The 21536-nt window shown below is 39.8% G+C and overlaps 1 protein-coding gene across 43 annotated transcripts in view; it reads right to left on the reverse strand.

The window, feature by feature from the left end:
• Positions 1 to 21536, reverse strand: part of RBFOX1 (RNA binding fox-1 homolog 1) — a 1203461-nt gene that overhangs the window by 28138 nt on the left and 1153787 nt on the right. For 39 of the 43 annotated variants that reach the window (XM_071444294.1, XM_071444285.1, XM_071444280.1 and 36 more), the window contains 3 exons: positions 20591 to 20723; positions 11834 to 11873; positions 2541 to 2605 (listed from right to left, as the gene is read on the reverse strand). In XM_071444294.1, the coding sequence (XP_071300395.1) occupies positions 2541 to 2605; positions 11834 to 11873; positions 20591 to 20723 (238 nt within the window). The remainder of the gene's footprint in view (positions 1 to 2540; positions 2606 to 11833; positions 11874 to 20590; positions 20724 to 21536) is intronic. The other 4 variants (XM_071444293.1, XM_071444292.1, XM_071444289.1 and 1 more) reach the window with 2 other exon arrangements.

A 21536-nucleotide genomic window follows, 5' to 3' on the forward strand; every position in this document is an offset into this window, starting at 1 on the left:
TCAATTTCTTTGGGCATCATTTTTTATACAAGCAGTATGTGCAGTTCATGTGTAATTAAATTAAATAGGGGCTCATATGAACACTAAGTAAGTGTGTAAGGAGATGTGGAATCTTCAGTGTTGTGAGAGGAGAGCAGATGATAATTACATTGAGAAGAGCAGATACAAGCAGTGGTACTGAAGTATACTTCAGCACCTTCAACATTAATAATTTCACAAAAGTAGCTAAATTAAATTAATTTTAAAATGAACAAAAAGGTAATCAAATTAAACAAACTGTAGTTGTGAATAATCAGAGGTATCCATGTTTGCACATAGTTTCCCACGTGCAAAGAAATATTTGAGCAGATTGTTATTTGTTTTGTTCTCAATGCTAGTTTTGGGATTCTCTCATAAAGAAATTCAGTTATGAGATTTGTAATTAAGACAAGAAATCATATTCATTTGGGGGAAGCAGATTGAAGATGAGGGTTAACCGCATTTAAAAAGAAAAGTAAATTTAAAAAAATCCAAAAGATATAAAATTCATTTAAGATATCTAAAGTTATGCAAGCAAAGACAGGTCATTGCAATTCTAATTATACACAAAGTGTATCTGAAAATTAGACAATTTTTTTCAAAAAATTAATTAAGGATTGTAACAACTGCGTTACTACTGAAGCCATCTCCAGCTTTCTTTACAGCATTTAAGAACACTATCTTCCTAAACAAATCCTTTACCTTTTTGGCAGCATAACTCTTTGTGGTGTTGGCTCTCTGCCCATAGCAGAACATGTGACCAGCTGATGTTTTATCTTACAGCCTTTGATCTGGTTTATGAGAAGGTAACATCAATCCATAATTAAAGCATTTAAAATTCAGCTTGATATTGTTCAGTTTCTCTGTGTAATGCATAGGTTTAATTAATAGAAATAAACAGCCTATAAAATGATCCAGGGACACCTGAGAGATAGCTGGCAAAACCTGGCTCACCACAGGAGGTTATTTGGAATTTGGTCCTTTGTGTTTAGTAGGCTTTTAGAAGCAGGAGTTGTTTTGCATTACAGAAAAGCTCACATAAAAACCCTAGAGCTGTGACATGCTGACAAACCTTTGTGGAAATGAAATGAAACTACTGAGGAGCACTTCACCTGTGCAGGTTCCCCTAAGTAGAAATAGAACATTGCCAACAAAGTGCACACAGCACAGATCTAGTTGATATCACTGACCCAAAATCAATAAAAAGTAGCTTGCTTACCTGTCTGACACAGCATGCCTCAGCCATACATGCAAATTACTTTATTCACATAACTTTAAAAAAATATATCTTCATTACCCAGAATAAGCACTTGAAAGGCAAATATGCATGCAGAGCATTGTAACATTCATACCATGGGACTTGGTTCTAAAAATACAGAATCCATGAACAGCGCTTCAATCTAAGAAATTGTGCACTAGAATTTCTTAATCTCTTGATTTCTTTAAGAAACAGAAGCATTTGTAACACTGTCTAATTTAGCATTTAAAGAATTTTTTTCAATATGTATTTAAGGCTTAAGAAATTATTTCCATGATTCAAAGGGAAAATTTTCTTGTATCAGGTATTGAGAAGCGTGACCTTACTTCTCACTGCCATCATGAAGTAAATTATTTGTGTGTCTCTGCCACCAAATACACCTTCCCTTTACAAGGGAACACTCCTCTAGGACTTGAAAAACGTTAAAGATAGAACAGATTTTAAGGGTGCAATTTATGAGGAAAATGTGGGCTAATCCTCCTTCTCATTACAAAATCATGTCCACACACTGCAAAGACTTAATTTTATGCAATTTGAGAAAATTCTGTTCCTACTGAAGTCAACAGCAACTGAGACATTGACTTCTAAGGGATTCCAGCATCCATCTTTCAAGAACACACACTAATATATGTGACATCACTCTTATTTGATAAAAATTAAGTCTTTGAATGTGCAGATTTTAATGATCTTCCCATTTCTGATATTGTTTCCACCAAATGTGGTTTACATTTTGAGGATAAAAATACAAAGCAAAAGAATTTTTTTTTCAAGTATTGAAAAAAAATCAAATGCCTGGGAAAAAAGCAAATGGAAAAAAATTGCTATTTTGCATTGGATAGTTCAAGCTTAGACACAGTTCATTCTCAATTTCCACTGACAAAAACAATGTCAATGAAAATGGAGGGCACTCAATGGGTTCAAGGTTCTAAATCAACTGAAATAATACTCCTAAGACAAATAATGATCCTTAGTAGCAGACCATCATGAATCTGTACATTTATTTATCTGCATTGTACAAGGGTCACAGACGTTAACTGGATGATCTACAGCTTGGGAATGTGCACATCTCATGCCTGATTCTCAATTAAGGCCTAAAGTCTCTCAATTTATGGCTATTCATGGATTATAATAAAACAGCCTGCTTTAGAGATCACAATTATCTGCAGAGCAACAAGACAGTTATGAGACTTCAACAAGGCAAATTTATAGAATCAACTTCAACTTCCACTGGTCCAGTATTTGTGAGCAGGAAAGGAGCTCTTACCTGTCACTGTAGGCAGCTGCAGTGGCAGTGGCAGGCTGGGCATACCGGTAGGCAGCATAACCACCCTGAAACACAAACTCACGCTCTAACTGCATTGCCATGGCACCTTCCAGCACATTTTGCAACATTTGACAATGATGGAAAGAGTACAGTCATGCTGCAGTTCAGTTAAATGCATAGGAAATACTGCAGTGAAATGGTAAGGAAGATATTTCGGTGAATCGTGAAGCAAAATGGAGCACCACAAATTTTTTTTAAGGTTTGTCCCAGAGATCAGGAGAAAGCAATGAACTCTATTGATCAGTGTAAGCTTTTTTTTATAAGACATTGCTGGATTCTTCTCCAAGTTTTTAAGCAGCAATTGTTCGTATGAACAATGTGTATGTATATTCAAAAAGCAGTGCTAAACTTAAAAGACAAACTCAGCTAATAATCAATTCTTTTTTTGTACAAAATATGATTTATCATGCCTGGTTGATTAAACCTATGAATTTGTGCACTCAATTAACACTTAATGTTACATAGGTTTCCAATTTAAACATAAAATTATAATGAAGAAGCAAAATTCTCTTCCATGAATTAACATTCAGTTGTATGTAACAGTAATTCCAGCTGTTCAATTAAGCAAACAGGACAAACAAACACACATTGGAAAGGAATTGAGTGCAGTGATGCATTGATTATCAAACTGTGAAAACAGCAGAGCTTCCTGTTCAATGGACCACAGTGTTATATCAACCATTTCCAAATGATCTCAGCATGCCAATTAACAGCCCCAGCCCAGCCCTGCTGATAACACAAACACGATTTACGTCCCAATTAGAATTCTCCCCCCAGCACCCTCTGGGACAGGGGCTGCTGTGGTGCCTTCCCCACCCAACCCCTCCCTAACACAGAGCTGAATAAGACAGTATCAGCTCACTCAGCTTTGAATAAAATTCACTCTTTTGCTGAAGTGTTTGCTTTAATGGATTGGTTCTTTCCTATTTTTTTTTTTTTTTTGGAAGGCTGTATTCACCCCAGATATTGTGCTGAGGCAGGAAGAATAGGCCACGATGTGCCAGCCTTTACTGTAACAGTAGAACATTTTTACTGCAATAACTTTTGTGGGTTTTCTAGTTTGATTTTGCAAATAAAAATTCGCTCTTTTCAGCAAAGCAATCTGAACTACTTTTACAAGCTACTTCCCCTTCTCCCACTCAGCTTGGCAGAATGGCTTTCATCCCTAACACATGTAAACCTTTAGTGGGTTTGAACGTTTGAAGCAGGTTGGGTTTGGAAATCAATCGTTCCGCTGACAATGCCACATCACCCTAAGAATAAACACAAGTTTTACATACACTGACAGCTCATTAGAAACTCCAGGCTTTGAATTGTCAGCTTATTTGATGATTATTCTTTCTGATTTCTTTTCTTTTCAAGTGCTCATACAGACAACAGGACGTGTCCCTCCCTGCTCCTGTCCAGCTCCCTGCCAGCAGCAATTGTGACACACAAGCCCTGGGATCAGGCAGGAATGAGCATCTCCTACACCCCCTCGTGCTTTCCTGTGCTCCTCTGGGCACACACAGAGGCAGTGAGACAAAAACACCTCCCCAATTCAGATAATTTCATTTTTATAACCCAGCAGAAGGCTATCACTGTCCAAAATGTACAACAGGCACACACTGCTGCAGCTATGTACACACAGGCCTTTGGATATCAGATAATGTCACCAGCTACAAACTGAGCCTGAGAGGAGAGAAATTCAAACTGCACACTTGGGCTGGCCTCTGTCAAAGTGAGACAGGTGAGAGATGTTACAAATTTACCTGTTCTCCCCTCCGGGTTTTTGAGGGCTAAATATTGGGATGGCCTACCCAGGGAGGTGGTGGAGTCACCATCCCTGGATGTGTTTATAAAAAGCCTGCAAGTGGCACTGGGTGCCAGGGTTCAGTTGGGGTGTTGGGGTTGCATTGGACTCAGTCTTGAAGGTCTATTCCAACCTGGTGATTCTGTGGAACAAGACACGTTTCCCCTCCCCTTTTTTTCCCTTTTATTCCCTGAGTGCTGATATGAGGAAGATACTGAACTTGTTTTCCTGATCCAGTCTAGCATTGTTTGGCAGATCTGAAGTCTGACATGGATCTGTTCACCAGGGTGTCCAACTCTTTCTTTGTCCTGCTGTCCACTCCTAAAACCCCTGATTCAAAAGTGAGAGCCACTCCAAGTGAATCCAGCTCCACACACACACCAGCTCCCACCACAGCATGGAATCGAGAACCATGAGCAATATTGAGAATCCAGCTCCCACCACAGCATGGAATTGAGAACCATGAGCAATATTGAGAATCCAGCTCCACACACACCAGCTCCCACCACAGCATGGAATTGAGAACCATGAGCAATATTGAGAATCCAGCTCCACACACACCAGCTCCTACCACAGCATGGAATTGAGAACCATGAGCATTATCCAGCTCCACACACACCAGCTCCCACCACAGCATGGAATTGAGAACCATGAGCATTATTGAGAATCCAGCTCCACACACACCAGCTCCCACCACAGCATGGAATTGAGAACCATGAGCAATATTGAGAATCCAGCTCCACACACACCAGCTCCCACCACAGCATGGAATTGAGAACCATGAGCATTATTGAGAATCCAGCTCCACACACACCAACTCCCACCACAGCATGGAATTGAGAACCATGAGCAATATTGAGAATCCAGCTCCACACACACCAGCTCCCACCACAGCATGGAATTGAGAACCATGAGCATTATTGAGAATCCAGCTCCACACACACCAACTCCCACCACAGCATGGAATTGAGAACCATGAGCAATATTGAGAATCCAGCTCCACACACACCAGCTCCCACCACAGCATGGAATTGAGAACCATGAGCAATATTGAGAATCCAGCTCCACACACACACCAGCTCCCACCACAGCATGGAATTGAGAACCATGGGCAATATTGAGAATCCAGCTCCACACACACACCAGCTCCCACCACAGCATGGAATTGAGAACCATGGGCAATATTGAGAATCCAGCTCCACACACACACCAGCCCCTACCACAGCATGGAATCAAGAACCATGAGCAATATTGAGAATCCAGCTCCACACACACACCAGCCCCTACCACAGCATGGAATTGAGAACAGGCCACCATGACCAGCTCTGAATGGGAGAAAAATGAGACAGGCTGCTCCTACAGCAGCTGCTCTGAAATCTGGTGGGCTCTGTGAGGACTGGTTTCCTTTCCTTCCTTTAACTATCACCCAAAATTGGTCAGAGTGTGATCAGAGACCCTTTCTTGCTCCCTAAACACAAGAGCTAAATTCCTTTTATGCTTACATTTTGATTTGCTTTCAAAGAATTTCTGCTGAACAATGAAGCTCGACTGTGAACTTTATTAAGATGTTTTGGATTCAGCAATCAGTCTGGCATTTATGAGAGCCCTGGCAAGAATGAGTGTGAAGCAATACAAATAAAAAGAGATTGAAGGCATTGAATTTGCCTGCATTCTCTGGAGAACTAAAAAAAGCAGGATGTATTTGGGTATCAGGGAAAACCTAATTCCCTACTATCCCATGTCATGAATTCATAATTTTAAAATAAACTCTCATAAATTACACATTAAAATATGCTTAAGCAAATTATTTTTTGGGGCTTGTGTTCTGCAGTTTTGGTGTTGTACCAAGTTTTCTCATTGTTTTACTTCAATTACTTCAGGTGATTTTTGATTACTGAAGGAAGAAAACACTTGGAGGCACACTTTACACTGGAAATTGGGGTGGGATTCCAGTTCAAACCCCTGAACTCAACTTCTGTAACAAGATCTATTTCACAATTATTCTCTAATTTTGAACTTGGCTGATACTTTAGGTGGAGAATACACCAGTAATCTTCACTACATCTCTTGAGTAACATTATAATAATTATCCTCATGCTTTAGACTATATTGCAAAATAAAATACTCAGAAGAAAATTATGTAATATTACATTTTTAAAATTAACAATTTACAGTTCCTAAGTATTAGAAATGTTTTAGGAATTCTTTTTTTCCTCTTATATTTATATCCAAGCAGAAACTACCTGACTTTGGATTCTTATTTTGAAAATAATAAATTCAGATACCATAATGAAAAAAATGTTTACTGCCTTATCTGTGCCCCCATATTTGCTACTTGCAGAACAATGATAAAACAGTGTTACAGCAGCTTAAGTAGTTTTAAAAATTAACAATACTATCACTATCCATGACTTTGTGACTGAATCTGGAAAATAAAATGCAGCTGGTGGACTACTTTTGCCATTTTCTCACACATTTATTTGAGTATCAGTATGATTTGACATGAGCCTACATCCGGCATGGTGAGGTTTTGCCATCAGTGGAAAGTTACCCCAGAGCTGTGGTAACTTATTGCCACTCACAGGCTCTGCAACACTGCTCTAAAAAGGAACAGAAATGGAATGATTTCAATGAGGAAGGAAGGATGGAAAGATGGGTGTAAGGAAGGAATTTAGGCAAATTCCTCAGAGCAATTCATGAGAATTTCCCTCTCAATGTTTTGTACATCTCCAGCTCAAGCAAACAGAGGAAGAGCAGTGGGATCTGTCAGAGATCAGTTGGTGATTTTTATAGGGAAAACTTAATCAGTTTTAGAAGGAAATCACACTCATTTTGAGTAAGATATGATAAAATGGAAATTAACAGAAAACTGATTACAATGGAATATTTAAATAAAGTGTGTATATCTGCAGTAAGGCTAATTTCCACAAAAGCTTACCCAGACAGAATCTAGAAATTACAAAACCACATATACATGTGTGCACCTCCTCAAAAAATAGCCAAATCACTTTCTTCTCATGATCTCAGATATAATGAACCACAGAGTGACTCTAAATGATGAGTATTTTTTTCCTATTATCTACATATTTAATATTTCATATGAAAGTTGAGAGTTAATTTTCCTCAATTTATACTTCCTATACTTCCTTTCACTCATGGATCTCTCTCAGTATTTTGTGACCATAAATTAATCAAGGTTCCCAACCTTCTCTAATATTGAGACTTAGACCTGCCTTATTAACTACAAATAGAAGAATGGTATTAAAAATTACGTGAATTAAACTCAGAGCTGCAGAATATAGAAAGTGTCAGTTCATTTTCCTCCACTCACATGCAATTGAGATTTAAACAGTGTCTGTTCTGCCCACTGAGTACAACTTCGACTGGGAGAATTAAAAATAAATAATCCACCTCCAATTTGTGCTGGCTCAAACCGTGGACCTGACCTGTGTGCAAGGTTTGGGGTATTTCTATATATTTGTGTTCCCAGAGGCAGCTGCTGCCTCAGAAAAACTCTTGGCAAAATATCCAGGCACCACCTGCACTAATCCCAGCCAAATAAATCACCAGCATTGCTCTGGTACCTTGGTGAATGTACTTTTAACCTCACAAATAAAGATGAGATCAAAAGACATTTCATTCCTACCTAGCCAAACTTTGAAAAAGGCATCATGGGGTGTTCCAGCACACAGAGCAGTGCAAAGGACAACCCACTGCTCCCTGGGGACCCTTTTGCCCTTGGCAAAGTAACTTCTCCTCTTCTTGCTCTGCTTCTGTGAGTCACAGGGCATGCAATGGCACACCCTTCCACTGGCAAACACAAAAAATCCTTGGCTCTTGAAAGAAAACCTTCAGTGCTATCTGCAAATCCTTGTTTTTCACCCCAGAACAGTGCCCTTGAGGGGACCAGATGGCTTCCAGGGACTCCACCTGGGCTCAGGGGAATGCTGGTTAGATCATTACCTCTGCTTTTTCCTTAGGAAATAAATAAACCTTCCATCCCCAACTGCATTCTGGCTTTGAGCTAAGGTGATGGCAATAGCTATTAGGAAATATTCTCATTCTGTACCCTGACTATAAAAATCTGCCTTATTCTTGTCCAGCAGCTCAAAAGAAAATTAAAAAAAATTAAAAATTAAAACCTATACATGTATATTTCACCATGGATTCTCTCCAGCTGCAGTATCACAGGTGCAGAATCCTGGATTTAGAAAACCTTGCTGTGAGCAGTAAGGCTGACATGGTTAAACCATTACTGGGGCCATGGTTAAACCAATGGTTAAACCAATGGCCATGGTTAAACCATTACTGGGGCTGCTGGAGCTGGTGCTGACAGGGTGGGGAAGGTCCTCATTTTCTGAGCCTTCCCACATTTTAGGTGTGGATTGATGACTGACATATTCTGAAAACATTCTTTATGACAATGGTAATAAAAAAAAAAAGGAACAGATTTAAGATAAAGCAGAGCTATTATTCTAACTGCCTATTTCTGAGACTGTTACTATTTTTTGCTTCATTTTGTGGAGTGTATTTTCTTATTTTCACAGGTGTCAATCTTCATCTAAGAACTTCTATATTTGCTGGCAGGCAACTTTAATTCTCTTTTAATGACTTTTTCTCTTAGTGAATCAATACTTAATTTTAAAAGGTCTTCCTTACTTCCTAATAATCTCCTTTATTTTTCCTACTGAAAGGCACATTTAAAAGGGAATTCAATAGCTCAGCTATTTCAGAAGGATTATTACATTCCATATAGAATCATATTAAATATAGAATATATTATATTACATCTAGAATCATAGCTGTTGATTTTTCACTTTAGACTGTACTTCCTGCCTATTTTTATATTCCTAATCTCTTCTGTTCCACTGGAGCAGCTCTGGATATTTGCTGTTCTTGGTTCACCCTGCAGTTTTTACCCATCCAGTATCTTTTAGTGTCTCCCCTCCCTTCCCCTAAACCTGTGGTTTCTCTCACCAGAGGCTCTGTGGATCCCAAGTTCTGCACAGAACAGCAGAGTCCATCAATTGCTTCCCAGTGTGATCAGAGCAGGATGAAACCCACTCTGATGTACCCATTAATGCATATTTTTGATCTGGCTTTTCACTATTGTGTGCCTCTTGTTTTGCTTTCTGTGGTATTTCTAAGGCTCCTTTCCCTCCAATCTACCATTAAACCCTACATTGTTTAAATGTTTTTTTCTCCTTTTTTTCACAGAGCATTTGTCATTTCACAAAGCTTCAGCTTTGCACTTAAAATGAAAAGCTGAGTGGAGCTATGTCATAAACAATTGGGATTTAATAAATAACTTGGTCTGCTGCAAACTGCTGCACTAAGAACTAATACACTGTGAATTTTAAGGTTTCATTTGATTTATGCCAATTCTTTTTCTATCTCTCTCTCCCTCCCCTCAAATGCTTTTTATGCAAGAAGGCACAAATGTGAAGAAAAAATATTTATAAAATAAAAAGGATTTGTATATTAAAAAGAAACTAAATTTCCAGAAGAATATTTTAATTCTGTCATCTGCTATAAAGAGAAACATTCTGTTGCATTAACAGAACTAAGATATGCAATCAGAAATGCAAGGCTGCAGCTGAGTGAAAACCAGTGTAGTTATTCTTTTTCCTAATGCACACAACAAATGCAGGCAACAAAACTGTGGCTATACTAGAAATTAGTAATTTATTCAGTATCTTTCTCATTGAAACCACTCTCCATTTGGAAACAAAACATTGAGGTCTGTGAGAGGGTGTGAGGCCACTTAAAAATAATATTGTCAATCACCAATGAGGGATTCCTGGCTTTCAGCAGCAGTGGGTTCCACACCTACAAACTGCTCCAGGAACATGTAGCTCCCACCTATCCTCCCATCCCAAGCCCTCCTGAAAGGATGTCTTGTGGCCCTGCAGATTTCTGGGTTGGTAAACGGAGCAAAATTGATGGCAAACTCTCGATGGTTTGACGGAACGTGAAAATTGGAAACCACACTTGAAGAAATTCCACACTTCAATGTGTGTCCAATGCAGCTCAGAAATTGGGCCCCAGCGTGTTTGGGTGAGATCAGAGCCGCTCATTTGGCGTGAGCAAACCTTCAGCCAGGGGTGATTCTTGTGTTGTAAATGATATCTTACTGATAACATCACTGACTACATAAGCACATAAGGAGAGGACTTGAACCCTTGCTGATTTATTTTAAATATGTTTTTAGGCTGCACAAATGAATTTTCAGATAAGGATCAGCCTTTCCACCTCCGTCGGAAAAACAAAACCTACTTCATCCATAAATTCAAATTGTTTTCCATCTTTATATAAAACTTACTGACAAAAATCTGTTCCCTTGGGAATAGTTCTAGGAGATTGCTGATAATGAACACAAGGGATGTTTCCTAGCATTGCCTATTTAATTTTTAATATTGATACAAATTGCAACTCATCAGTCTCATTTTATCTCAACTGAAAAAGTACAAGTAGGTTCCAGAAAGTTGTCTGGTGAAACAAAGATGATACCTGTAACTTAGAACCAGACTGCCTTATTAAAAGAATAACAAAAGCAAATATTGCTTACTATCAGCGAAATATTTTACACCTACATATCAGGTATAAGAATTTTGGAAGAGTAAAATTTGGCCTCAACCCCCTGAAACCTCTTGCATACTCAGACATATGGAGACTTCACACACATTCAAGATAAAAAGTTGGCAAGAAAAAACAATGTATAAATGTAAAAAACTTGAAAAAAACAGCAAAACTAAAAATAAACATATCATTTAAGATGCAATAGGTGAACAACTAGGTGCAGAGATAATGATGGATCCAGGACTATGAATCTTTCCTAACAAATGACCCACCCATATTGTGAGCAGTCTCTGCCCATCTCCTTTAAACTGAAATGAGTGGATTCTAGAAGTGCAATTTCTGGCAGTCTACTCAGATTACAGACAATATATTGCCATATCTTAAACTTATATGCCATTATCTCCACTATCACCATGGCACCTACACATCCCCACTGCTGGCTGGATTTGGGAAACCTGTATCTCTCCATGAAGTACTTTCATATTTCAAGTATTAGTAATACTCAGCTTGCCTTGATTTTTTAAAAAGAGCTTTTGGGCATTTGCAAAAAAATGTTTGTGCTTTGCTTTCTTTTTTCTTTGAACTTCAATTACGAAGGGAGACGCCCCTCCACACACACACACATTTTTCACATCTTTTTGCATTCATTCAGCATTTGATTGAAGAGTTAATTCAGCTCCACTGAACAATGATAGATGTAATGAACAGAAAGGTCTTCCAATGTGAGAGATATTCTTCTCAATTCTTTCTGACAGGCAAGGGATGGTAAATAGACAAAACAGAGTCAAGCTAGGCAGCAAACTTGTAAAAAGAATGACTCTGGTAATGTACAAGGACAGCATGCACATCAATGAATACTTACATAAATGTCTGCACCATAAAATCCATCCTGGTATACAACACTGCAAGGATGCACACACAAAGAAAAACATCCATATTAGTGCATTTCCACATGCAAATGCCACCAACCCCTGCACAGCTGAGGTTAGTCTCTCACAAGAACAGAGGGGAGGGGGAAGGAAGGCACTCTTCACATTGGTTAAGGAGGTTGGTAGCAATTATCAGAAGTGAACCTGTACCAAATACATCATCTTATCAAGTATGCCAAATGCTTCGTCAAAGGAAGGCAAAGCATGGCAGGATTGGAAAAGACTTTTGATAAAGTTTGGGGGCTTTTTTCTTCCCCTGTTTTTAGTTATAAAAAGCCACATATTGACAGCATTTTTTCTTTCGTATAAAAATTTTCAGTGAGCCAATCTCATGCCCAGTTTCACTACTTCTGCAAAAGCCTTACTCTTGAAGCACTGTTTTCTCATCCTGCAGGTATGCTGACCCTCTGAAATAAAGGGTTGCTTCTCATTACTTAGATGGCAAAAAAAACCACAGCCTCAGTTGAAATGGTGAGAGGAGTTAGTGAAATAATTGCACTGGTGGTGTTCTACCCACTGGGTCAAATCTCAGTACCCAGTCTACACAGAGGTGAGAGAACCCACAGGTGCTGCATGGTTGGCTCAATGCACATTACCAATAAGGACAGCTCTAGTCTATTGAAAATTTCAGGGTGCTATGCTTTTGGAAAAAAAAAAAAACAAAAAAAACAAACAAAACTTTGCCTACTTGAGCATTTTACAGCTTTGGCAAGCATGCCAATGGTTCTGAGCTCCCCTGTTTTGGTTGGTTGGATACATGACTACTTCTTCTCTCAAAATAATGTGCTAATATTGCTGTTACCAGCTCACCCAGAGATGGACTCATTTCAGCTAAGATCAATCATCAGAGTAAACAGTGGAAGATTCTAAACCCTCCAGGATAAATGACACAGTATGACAGAGCTTAAATGATTACACAAAATAAAACTCCAACTGCACAACAGTGGCCTAACAATTACAGCCATTAGGTCATTCCTGCAATTTTACATCCATTTGGTAATTCTGCAACCTGAAATGTGTATTTCCCCTATCAGAATCAACCCAAGCTGTTTCAAGGGCTAAATATGTGAGCTAATAAAACAATAGGGACTTTTTGCAACTATATTTTCAATTTAGGAGTACTATTATCTAGGAATAATAGTTATTGCCAAGTTGCTAGCCTAAGCCATTTTGCAATTCCAACAAGAATTTTGATGTCAGAAATATAACTGACCTATTGAGGTCAATGACCAAACCCCACAGGGCTGAGCTGGTATGGGTCTAAGTCTGAATCACTTGAGAAAATGATAAATATGCATACATGCACACAACAACATGGATAAAACCACACTGATGATTAAAGTCTGCTATGGAATAATAACAGGTGAAAACCCAGCTCCACTTAAATCAGAGTGTCTGCCATTTGTTTCTGTAGGATCAGACCTTTACTCATATATTTTTCTATTTATTGTGTCTGCAGAGCAAAATATGCGAAACCTGGTCTACACTGGCAGCTTTCAGAGAGTTTGTTGCTTACACTGCAGCGCACCTTCAATTTGGTTTGGATACTCTGATCATTTTAAAACACTCCATGTTTTTATTTACCTGTTTGCACATAAGGAATGAAGCATTCCACACAACTGTGAGGCAGGAGCACACAATCATGGACAGCATGAGGGACTTGGATGAGATGACACACAAAGAATATTGAGTTTACTGAGTTCACTGTGACCCCACAGCCCCAGCCCTCGGGTGCTCACATCCCTGTGTCACTCCTGCTGGAGATGGGGGACGAGTTGGGGGAAGGTGGTTTAGGTCCTACCTCTGTTTATAACCATCTAACTGCGCTTCAATAGCAAATAAATTCATTTTTCAAGTCAAGTCTGTTTTGCCTGTGATAGCAATTGGCACAAAATGTCCCTGTCTCTATCTCAAGCCAGGAGCTTTTCCATCCTCCTTTTGTTGTCATCCTATTCCAGGGGTTCCATGCTGCTGGCTCCTTATCACAATAGTTCCATACCTTGGTGTTTCTCATGGGCAGCTCCTCACAGCACTGACTCTTTCCTCTTCACAAAGCAGCCACTGACTCCAGTTCCCTTCTCACCCACCCACCCCACTCTTTTATAGCATCTTCTGCTCATTGCTTACAGCTGGGGCCTGTTAAAGTCAGGCCTGCTCCTGATCTTTGATAATTGGCCCAGCTGCAGCTCCTTAGGGGTGACAACACTTTCTACACTGTCTTTATTTTCTTGTATTCTATCCCCTTCCATCCTTTCTCCCCTGTGCTGTTGAGAGGGGGAAGGAGAGCACAGCTGGGGGAGGGTCTGGCAGCCAGCTGAGGCCAGCCCATCACTGCACATTCCAACATCCCACTCTCCATTGCTATCAAACATTGCTATTCAGAAAATAATGCTTCTGAGAAAGCAGCTGTCAGAGAGGGAAACTCTTTTCTTCCTCCTCTTGGTGATCTGTGGATACACAGCAAAGATGAAAAGGGGCTGATAAATTTTTCATTCCTAAGTGCAGCTGGTTGTAATCTTGGACAGGTTCATTCATCCACCCCAGTCTTCCTTCCAGTCATGTACAGACAGAAACTTATTTTGGTTTCTAAATGAAACTTCTTCATAAATACTATGCTGAAAAATGTATCCATCACTAAAATGAGACATATATGCATAACTCCATCATTAGACATGGCCAATATTAAGATGAAGTGACAGAATCAGGCAAATGAGTATAACAGTCCCAAGCAGGACTTTCACTAAAAAAAAAAAAAATCAGCTGATTTTATCTTATTTCCTCTCTATGATCTTGCATTATGACAGTGATATTTAATAAAAATCCTTCTGCTTCTCCTGAACTTTGAGGAAAAGTAATTATTCACATTTCCATAGATTTTTCAGAGAATATTTCCTCTATTCAGAGCCCTTGTCCTGATTAAATCTTATTAGTAGAGTCAAATGTATTTTCTAACAGCACCCTTAATCAGAAGTACAAAGTGTAAACCACCAAAAACTAAGTTTTGCTTTTCTTTTCTTTAGTATATAAATTTCCAAGGGGGTTTTTGGGTTTTTTTTTTTGGTTTCTTGTTTTGTTTTGGTTTTTTTTTTTTTTTTTGTTGTTGTTGTTAATTTGGTTTAATTTTCTCGGTTTTCTCTCTGAGGCTCTAGGCAGAAAACAAAGGGGACATCTTGAGCATGGGAAGAGACTGAAGGCATCACACAGGGACCCATCTTACAACAGCTCCTTTTACACTTTACATTGAAAAAAATTATCCTGGTAGGCAGGTAAGTCTATTGCTCCTTGTAAAACAATACAGGGTTTTTAAATAGCCGCATGACTGAAATCTGAGTTAATTCACCCAAGGAATGGTGCTAATGTGCTTCCTGAAGGAGTTAAAAAGAACAAATGTGTGGGATTTGTTCAGTCGTATTCTGTTATTTTATTGTGCTAAGGAAAACTCAGAGAAGTGAGAAATCTTAATAGGAAAATGTGCATTTAAATATCAACATATGTGACAATCATTTTCTGAAATTATTTTTTATCTAAATAGGGAACTCTTTCCTCATCAGATATTATACATCTGACTGGCATGGGTTTAGCTCCTTTATTTAAGGAACTCCTTTATTTAAGGAGCTCTCCATGTCTTATAATCACTTTTTGTAACTATATTAACACAAACTCTTTACTAGTTTAGATTCCACCTTTACAATATCCTGGGAGAACTACATCTGTCTTCATTATCATTTTTCTGTCCTCATCTTTCAAAAGGATTGAGCTGAATAATCTATCAATGACATGAAAAGACAGCCCCTGATTGCACAAAGCTTGGCTGAGAAACCTCCCGGCAGCTGAGGATCCATGGTCCTCAGCCCACCCGTCCTGCCCAGGGCAGCACACCCAGCCTGGGGGTGGATTCAGGGGAACAAAGGGGCAGCACATCCCTGATTTCCTTCCTGGGCACAGCAATGCCCACAGCTCACCATTGCCTCTCCAGCACAGCTACGAGAAAGCAGCTGGGGAACAGCAATTCTCTGTTTTCTGGTTGCTGGGAGGGTCACCCTCAGTGTGCCCTACACTGTCCAGCTCCTGGTCTGGAAATCACCTTTAATGTGAGCCCTTTATCTGGGGCCTTCCTGAGACAAATGAGAGAAGAGATGCAGATACAGCCTTGTTTAAACCAAAGACCTTTGGTTTAATAAACCAGCCTTACTTAAACCAAAGGCAGACCTAAAGCAAGACTTTTCCACACTCTAATAACATAGCTTTAAGTGCTCTAAACATTGAACTGAAACTCTTGTAAGAGGCAGTTTCAGCTTTTTAGAATGTTCTCTAATTCCAGTCTCTTGCCTTTCCAGTTTCAACAGTTTCTGCCATGGACAAGTTACATTTTCTGCTCTGTGATATTGACTGAGGGCATTGCTGCAGAGAACAAAGCTGCAGACATGAATCAATATATGCTGGCAAAAGCCATTTTTTGTTCCAACAATTGCACATATACAGAGTCCAAAGTAAGAGGAAGTTTACACGAGCCCAAGGAAATAGAGTGGGAAAAAGCTGTAACAACCTGAGTAGATGTAGTAGCTCATACTAATGTTCTTACATTTAGAATTCAGAATAAAAAAATGAAACTTTATTTTCATTTTGAACCAGTGAGCAAGTAGCACTTGAGGTTTATTTTAACAAGAGGAACAGTTTCTGAATAGCCTCTGTTATTTCTCCTCCACACTCCCCACAAATTCACAATTCTATTTAGGGTTGGGTTTGTTTTTTTGATTTTTTTTTAACTGCTCTTTTCAAAGAGAAAACAGCATATTGCTCTCCCCTGCTTTCCCAGGAAACACAGCAGAGGAGGAGATACAGACTGAAAGCTAATTCTCTTCATCAGAGCTGAAAGGAGCAGGGAGGGAACGTGAAGACAAAGTCACCACACACTAAACTTGTGAGAATTTAAAGCAAAGGATGATGAAGCAGAAAGGCTCCTCATCAGTTTCACTACTCCTGCTATCTACTACTGCTCTACTACCAGATATACCATGACTCTGGGCTTTCTTGACAACAAATTCAAGATCTCTTGTTTCCCTCTCCTGCTGTACCAGTTTGAGGTTAAGCTCCCCATGCCGTGCAGATTTCCAAACTCTAAATTTTAGTGTTCAGGATTCTCACCCAAACCAAGCTTGACTCCCCATTTCAGTGTCAAGGGGGTTTATGATACGTACATTAATTATATGCAGTTATAAGTAAGCTGCACATTCTCATATTTCAAGGCATTAGAGATGATGCCACAGATGCTAAAAGTGAAGCACCTTCTGTGAGCTAATAAACAAGATGCTATCTCAAGGAATTGTGAAATGTCTCACTCAAAAGTGAAGGATCCATTGATTACTGGGATATCTCATGAACAGTAATTCCATTTTTAATTGCACATTTTAAAGCACATGTGCTAACCTTTGATTTATAAGAAAATAATGGCCTTAAATATGGTTATACCCAGAAATCTCCCTGGGACCCAGCAAAGCCTGTCTGCTGCTCCCCAGTAAGTGGAAGGCACAGCAGAAGACACCTTTGAGTAGGAACCACCATAATTTATCCTGCCACAGGACCTAGAGCTAGATCAAGATCTAAAGTTAATGAAAGAAAAGAAAATTAAAGGAGGTAATTGCAATGTTCAGCTTTATATTTTGCAACTACATGTAGGTTCTTTCTTGAAATATTTTCTAATTAAACACTGATGGATGTTAATATAAATTTATTATTAAAATTATATCTGTCATTATAGAAAGTGTGTATTTTTTTAATGACTGAAAATACTTAGGTATAAAACTGTTTACTTGGCTGTAAGGCTGGGCACCTTCCTTGAGTGAAAAATAATAAATTCCTACTAAATTGATTGAAAAATTCAAAACTTAGTCAATTTTTCTTATGAATCATATTCCAAGTTATTTCCTTCCTTCTCTAAGCTGATTCATTCCCTATGATCTTGTTAGTATCTTAATAATTTTCCTTGACTTCTTTTCATGTTGTGACCAACAAGCACATTCCCATAACTTATTTTCATTGATTAAAGATTTTTTTTTTGTTCTGATGGAAATTCCTTATTGCTTTTTTAATGGGTTATGGGATAGAATAGGTGAGCAGAGAGCAAAGAATCACTCAGCAATTCTGCATTAGACTCCTGTATCAGTGAAGAGACCCACATGAGATCCAATATGCCAGGCCAAAGAAATTATGGGAAAATAAAGCTTTATTACCCCAGCTGTGGATCAGGGCAACAGAGATTTGTATGATTTCTGTACTGACCCATGAATTACACAAAGCAGGGCCTTATTGGAAAGCACAGGTGGATGGAGAAACTTGAATATCTGAACAAAGACCTACATGATTTAAGACAGGGCTTAGTAACTGAAACCTTTTGCAGTGTCAAATTATGTTTGGTGGCAAGGTGAGCCCTAGATTAGCAAGGGTTCCTGACAGACACCTGGAAGCCATCAGAGCAAGATGATGGGACCTGTGACAACACAGGGCTCCCTCTGAAGCCACATTTGGCACGAGCATGAAGGGAATGAGCTCCTGCCAGCCTGCCCAAGCACCCTGCAGAGCAGTGGGAGTGCTGAGCTGGGCTCCTGGAAACGCTGGAGCCCTGCTGGACCTGCCTGCAGAACCTCTGCACTGACCTACAACAGGAGCTCTCTGTGCTTGCACATCTAACTTACTGCTAAAGGTGCTGGCAACAAGCAGTACAGTTACATGAGAATGTACATGTGCTACTCCTGGAAATGGAATTCATGCTGCTGAGTCACTGAACTAATGATAATAATGTGCATACCACCACACACATATACATGTAGAGCACCCACATGTGGCCTCTTAAATTAAGGCAAATTTAAGTTACTTTCTTGGCAGAAAGTAGTTACTCATTTTGCAAATACAAACCAAAAAGTACTGTCCAATTCAAAAACTATCACACACAGCTGGTAATTATTTTTGTATATACCTTTATGACTTTGTATTTAACTAAAGTGTGATGTGTGATGTCATCATGAAACTGAGTGGCCCAGCTTGTTATCTCACTACATATTGCAGTCTAGGTTCAAATCTCAGAATTTGTTTCTACACAAAGAAGAGATGGAGAGTCCACTTTCTTTAGGTGCAGTATCCATTTGGTAGCTGAGGAATTCTAAATGAAATCTGAATGCAGGGCATTCTGGACCTGTTTCCATCTTTGCCATGTGCAAATGCCTGGACTGACTAACTGAGAGTATGGCAGCAGAAGGATAGCTTTAGTGGGACACCATCCTTGCCCAAAGGTAATTCAGGCAAACTTCAGAAAAGTGTCTTCCTCCACTAGTGGTAATACTGTTTTTCATAATAAACTACACAATCCACTCAAACAAACCAACAGAATACACTTCTACAAAATAACCTGATTCTGGGGCATGTTTTTTACATTAGTTTTTAGAATGTCTCATTTCTTTGAGATAATAACTGCCCCATGTGACAGCACGGTCAAACTGCCTGTATAAATAAATCCCTGAAAACTCAGGCCAAAGGCTGACTGATGAGATTAGCAAACTTGTCTAGAAAAATATGCTCCCTTTGGCTTAAATGGAAGCAAGGTTTACTGAGAAACTGTGGGGACTGATGCAGGGCACCCATCACATACTGGAATGGAGCAGGGGGACAGGGAGCTCCTGCACAAGGGGACATCCCCAGTGGGAGCCAAGGAGCTGCTGAACAGGATTTCAGGGAGGGCAGGGAGAGAGTGAGAGAGAGAGAGACAGACAGACAGATATCACCTTCTCTCACTGCCTGTCCCAGCCCTACCTGACCCCATCCCAGGAAGATCCAACAGCTCCACAAAGAGATAATGGCAAATCCAGTTTTTATGACAAAGTACTACTCTGGCCTAGGATCTGCTAAGTTCTCTGATTTTACAGATTTCCTAATTTCTAAACAGCTAAAAATCTTTTGCTAATGTTATTAGGGGTTTTGTGTTACATGCAGCATACAGAGCCTTTCTGTGTCAGCCTTAGCAGAACTACAGGAAAAAATGTTTATTCTTTCTTTCCCCTAAAAATATACATAAAACCCAAACAATCTTCTGAAATAAAGAAGATCATAGAGTTACTAAAAATTAATACTATGAATTCCTCTTCTTGGTTCCTTAGTTTACTACTTGCTTTTAGTAAATACAGGTCACTGACAGCAAAATGTTATGGCATTATTTAAGCAAAAGTACACAAAACCCATGGTCCTGAGAGGAGAACCCCAGATTTCTATCATGGCAAAGATGGCAACTAGAAAAACTAAGCAAACTGCAATAAAAAAATATACATTAAAAAAAAATCCAGCACTAAGCCTTCAGGTGCAGAGACAACTTTCAGCAGGCGATTTGAAGAAAAAAAGAAGATAACTCGATCCAACCTCCTTAATAACCAGATGTTTGCAATCATCAAAAATATACCTTTAGCCGAAACAATCTCCCCGTTCCAGAGCCTTCCGTTTGTGGGAGCATTTACATAACAATATGTGACATCTGAAATGCTTAAGGCCACCAAGCATGGCAGTACAAATTACAGTCATTTTTCAAGCCGCTGTGCGAGGCGCCGGTGCCGGGCAGGCACGACCCGCATGCAGCAGGGCTGGGAACGGCGCCCAGGCTCCCGGGATCCATGCTGAGCCAGAGGTGAGGGAATTTCAGAGCTCCTTACCCGCCGTAGGCTGGGATGGGAGGAGGGGGAGCTGCTGCTCGGAACGTGTTGTACACCGTGCGACCCCGGCCTCGTAGGTGGGCACCTCTGTACGCGGCGGCTGCGGTGGCAGCAGGGTAGGGAAATCCTGGCACTGCAGGGGGAAAAAAAAACAACAAACAGGGATTAGTGAGCAGAGCCCATCTTCTGGAGCAATTCTGGAGTGGTGTAAAAGCGTGCCTGTAGCTGGACGAGGGAGTCGCCAAGGAGTTTTAGCTTGTCTTTTCACATCTCTGCCTGCAAAGAGCAGGCAGCAAACTGGGAATTTGGATGGCAGTGCCATATTCTGGAGCAATTTGGAGTTGTGATGGTGTAAAAGCTTGCCCATCGCTGGATGAGGGAGTCACCAAAGTGTTTTAGCTCGTCCTTTCACACAAATCTCTGCCTGCAAAGAGCAGGCAGCAAACTGGGAATTTGGATGGCAACACCATTGATGGCTCTGAGTTTCTCAGAGGACACTAATGAAAAGAGTGTTGACTGGTTCAGCAGGCAGCAAACTGGGAATTTGGATGGCAGTGCCATTGATGGCTCTGTGTTTCTCAGAGGACACTGATGAAAAGAATGTTGACTGGTTCAGCAAACTGGGAATTTGGATGGAGGTGCCATTGATGGCTCTGTGTTTCTCAGAGGACACTGATGAAAAGAGTGTTGACTGGTTCAGCAAACTGGGAATTTGGATGGCGGTGCCATTTATGGCTCTGAGTTTCTCAGAGGATACTGATGAAAAGAGTGTTGACTGGTTCAGCCAACGCTACTACCAGGAGACTCCCGAGGTCCAAGTTCAGGCTCAGATTTATAATGTCAGAGATATTTGCATCACATTATTGGATCTGTCTCCTGCAGTCAGCCCTGTTTTGAGTAGGGGTGAGACATTAGAGACCCAGGTGACCTCAAGTCATCTAAATTA

The sequence above is a fragment of the Agelaius tricolor genome, unplaced genomic scaffold, assembly GCF_023055355.1.
Source record: "Agelaius tricolor isolate 1412-34295 unplaced genomic scaffold, bAgeTri1.0.p SCAF_19, whole genome shotgun sequence".
Taxonomy (NCBI): Eukaryota; Metazoa; Chordata; class Aves; order Passeriformes; family Icteridae; genus Agelaius; species Agelaius tricolor.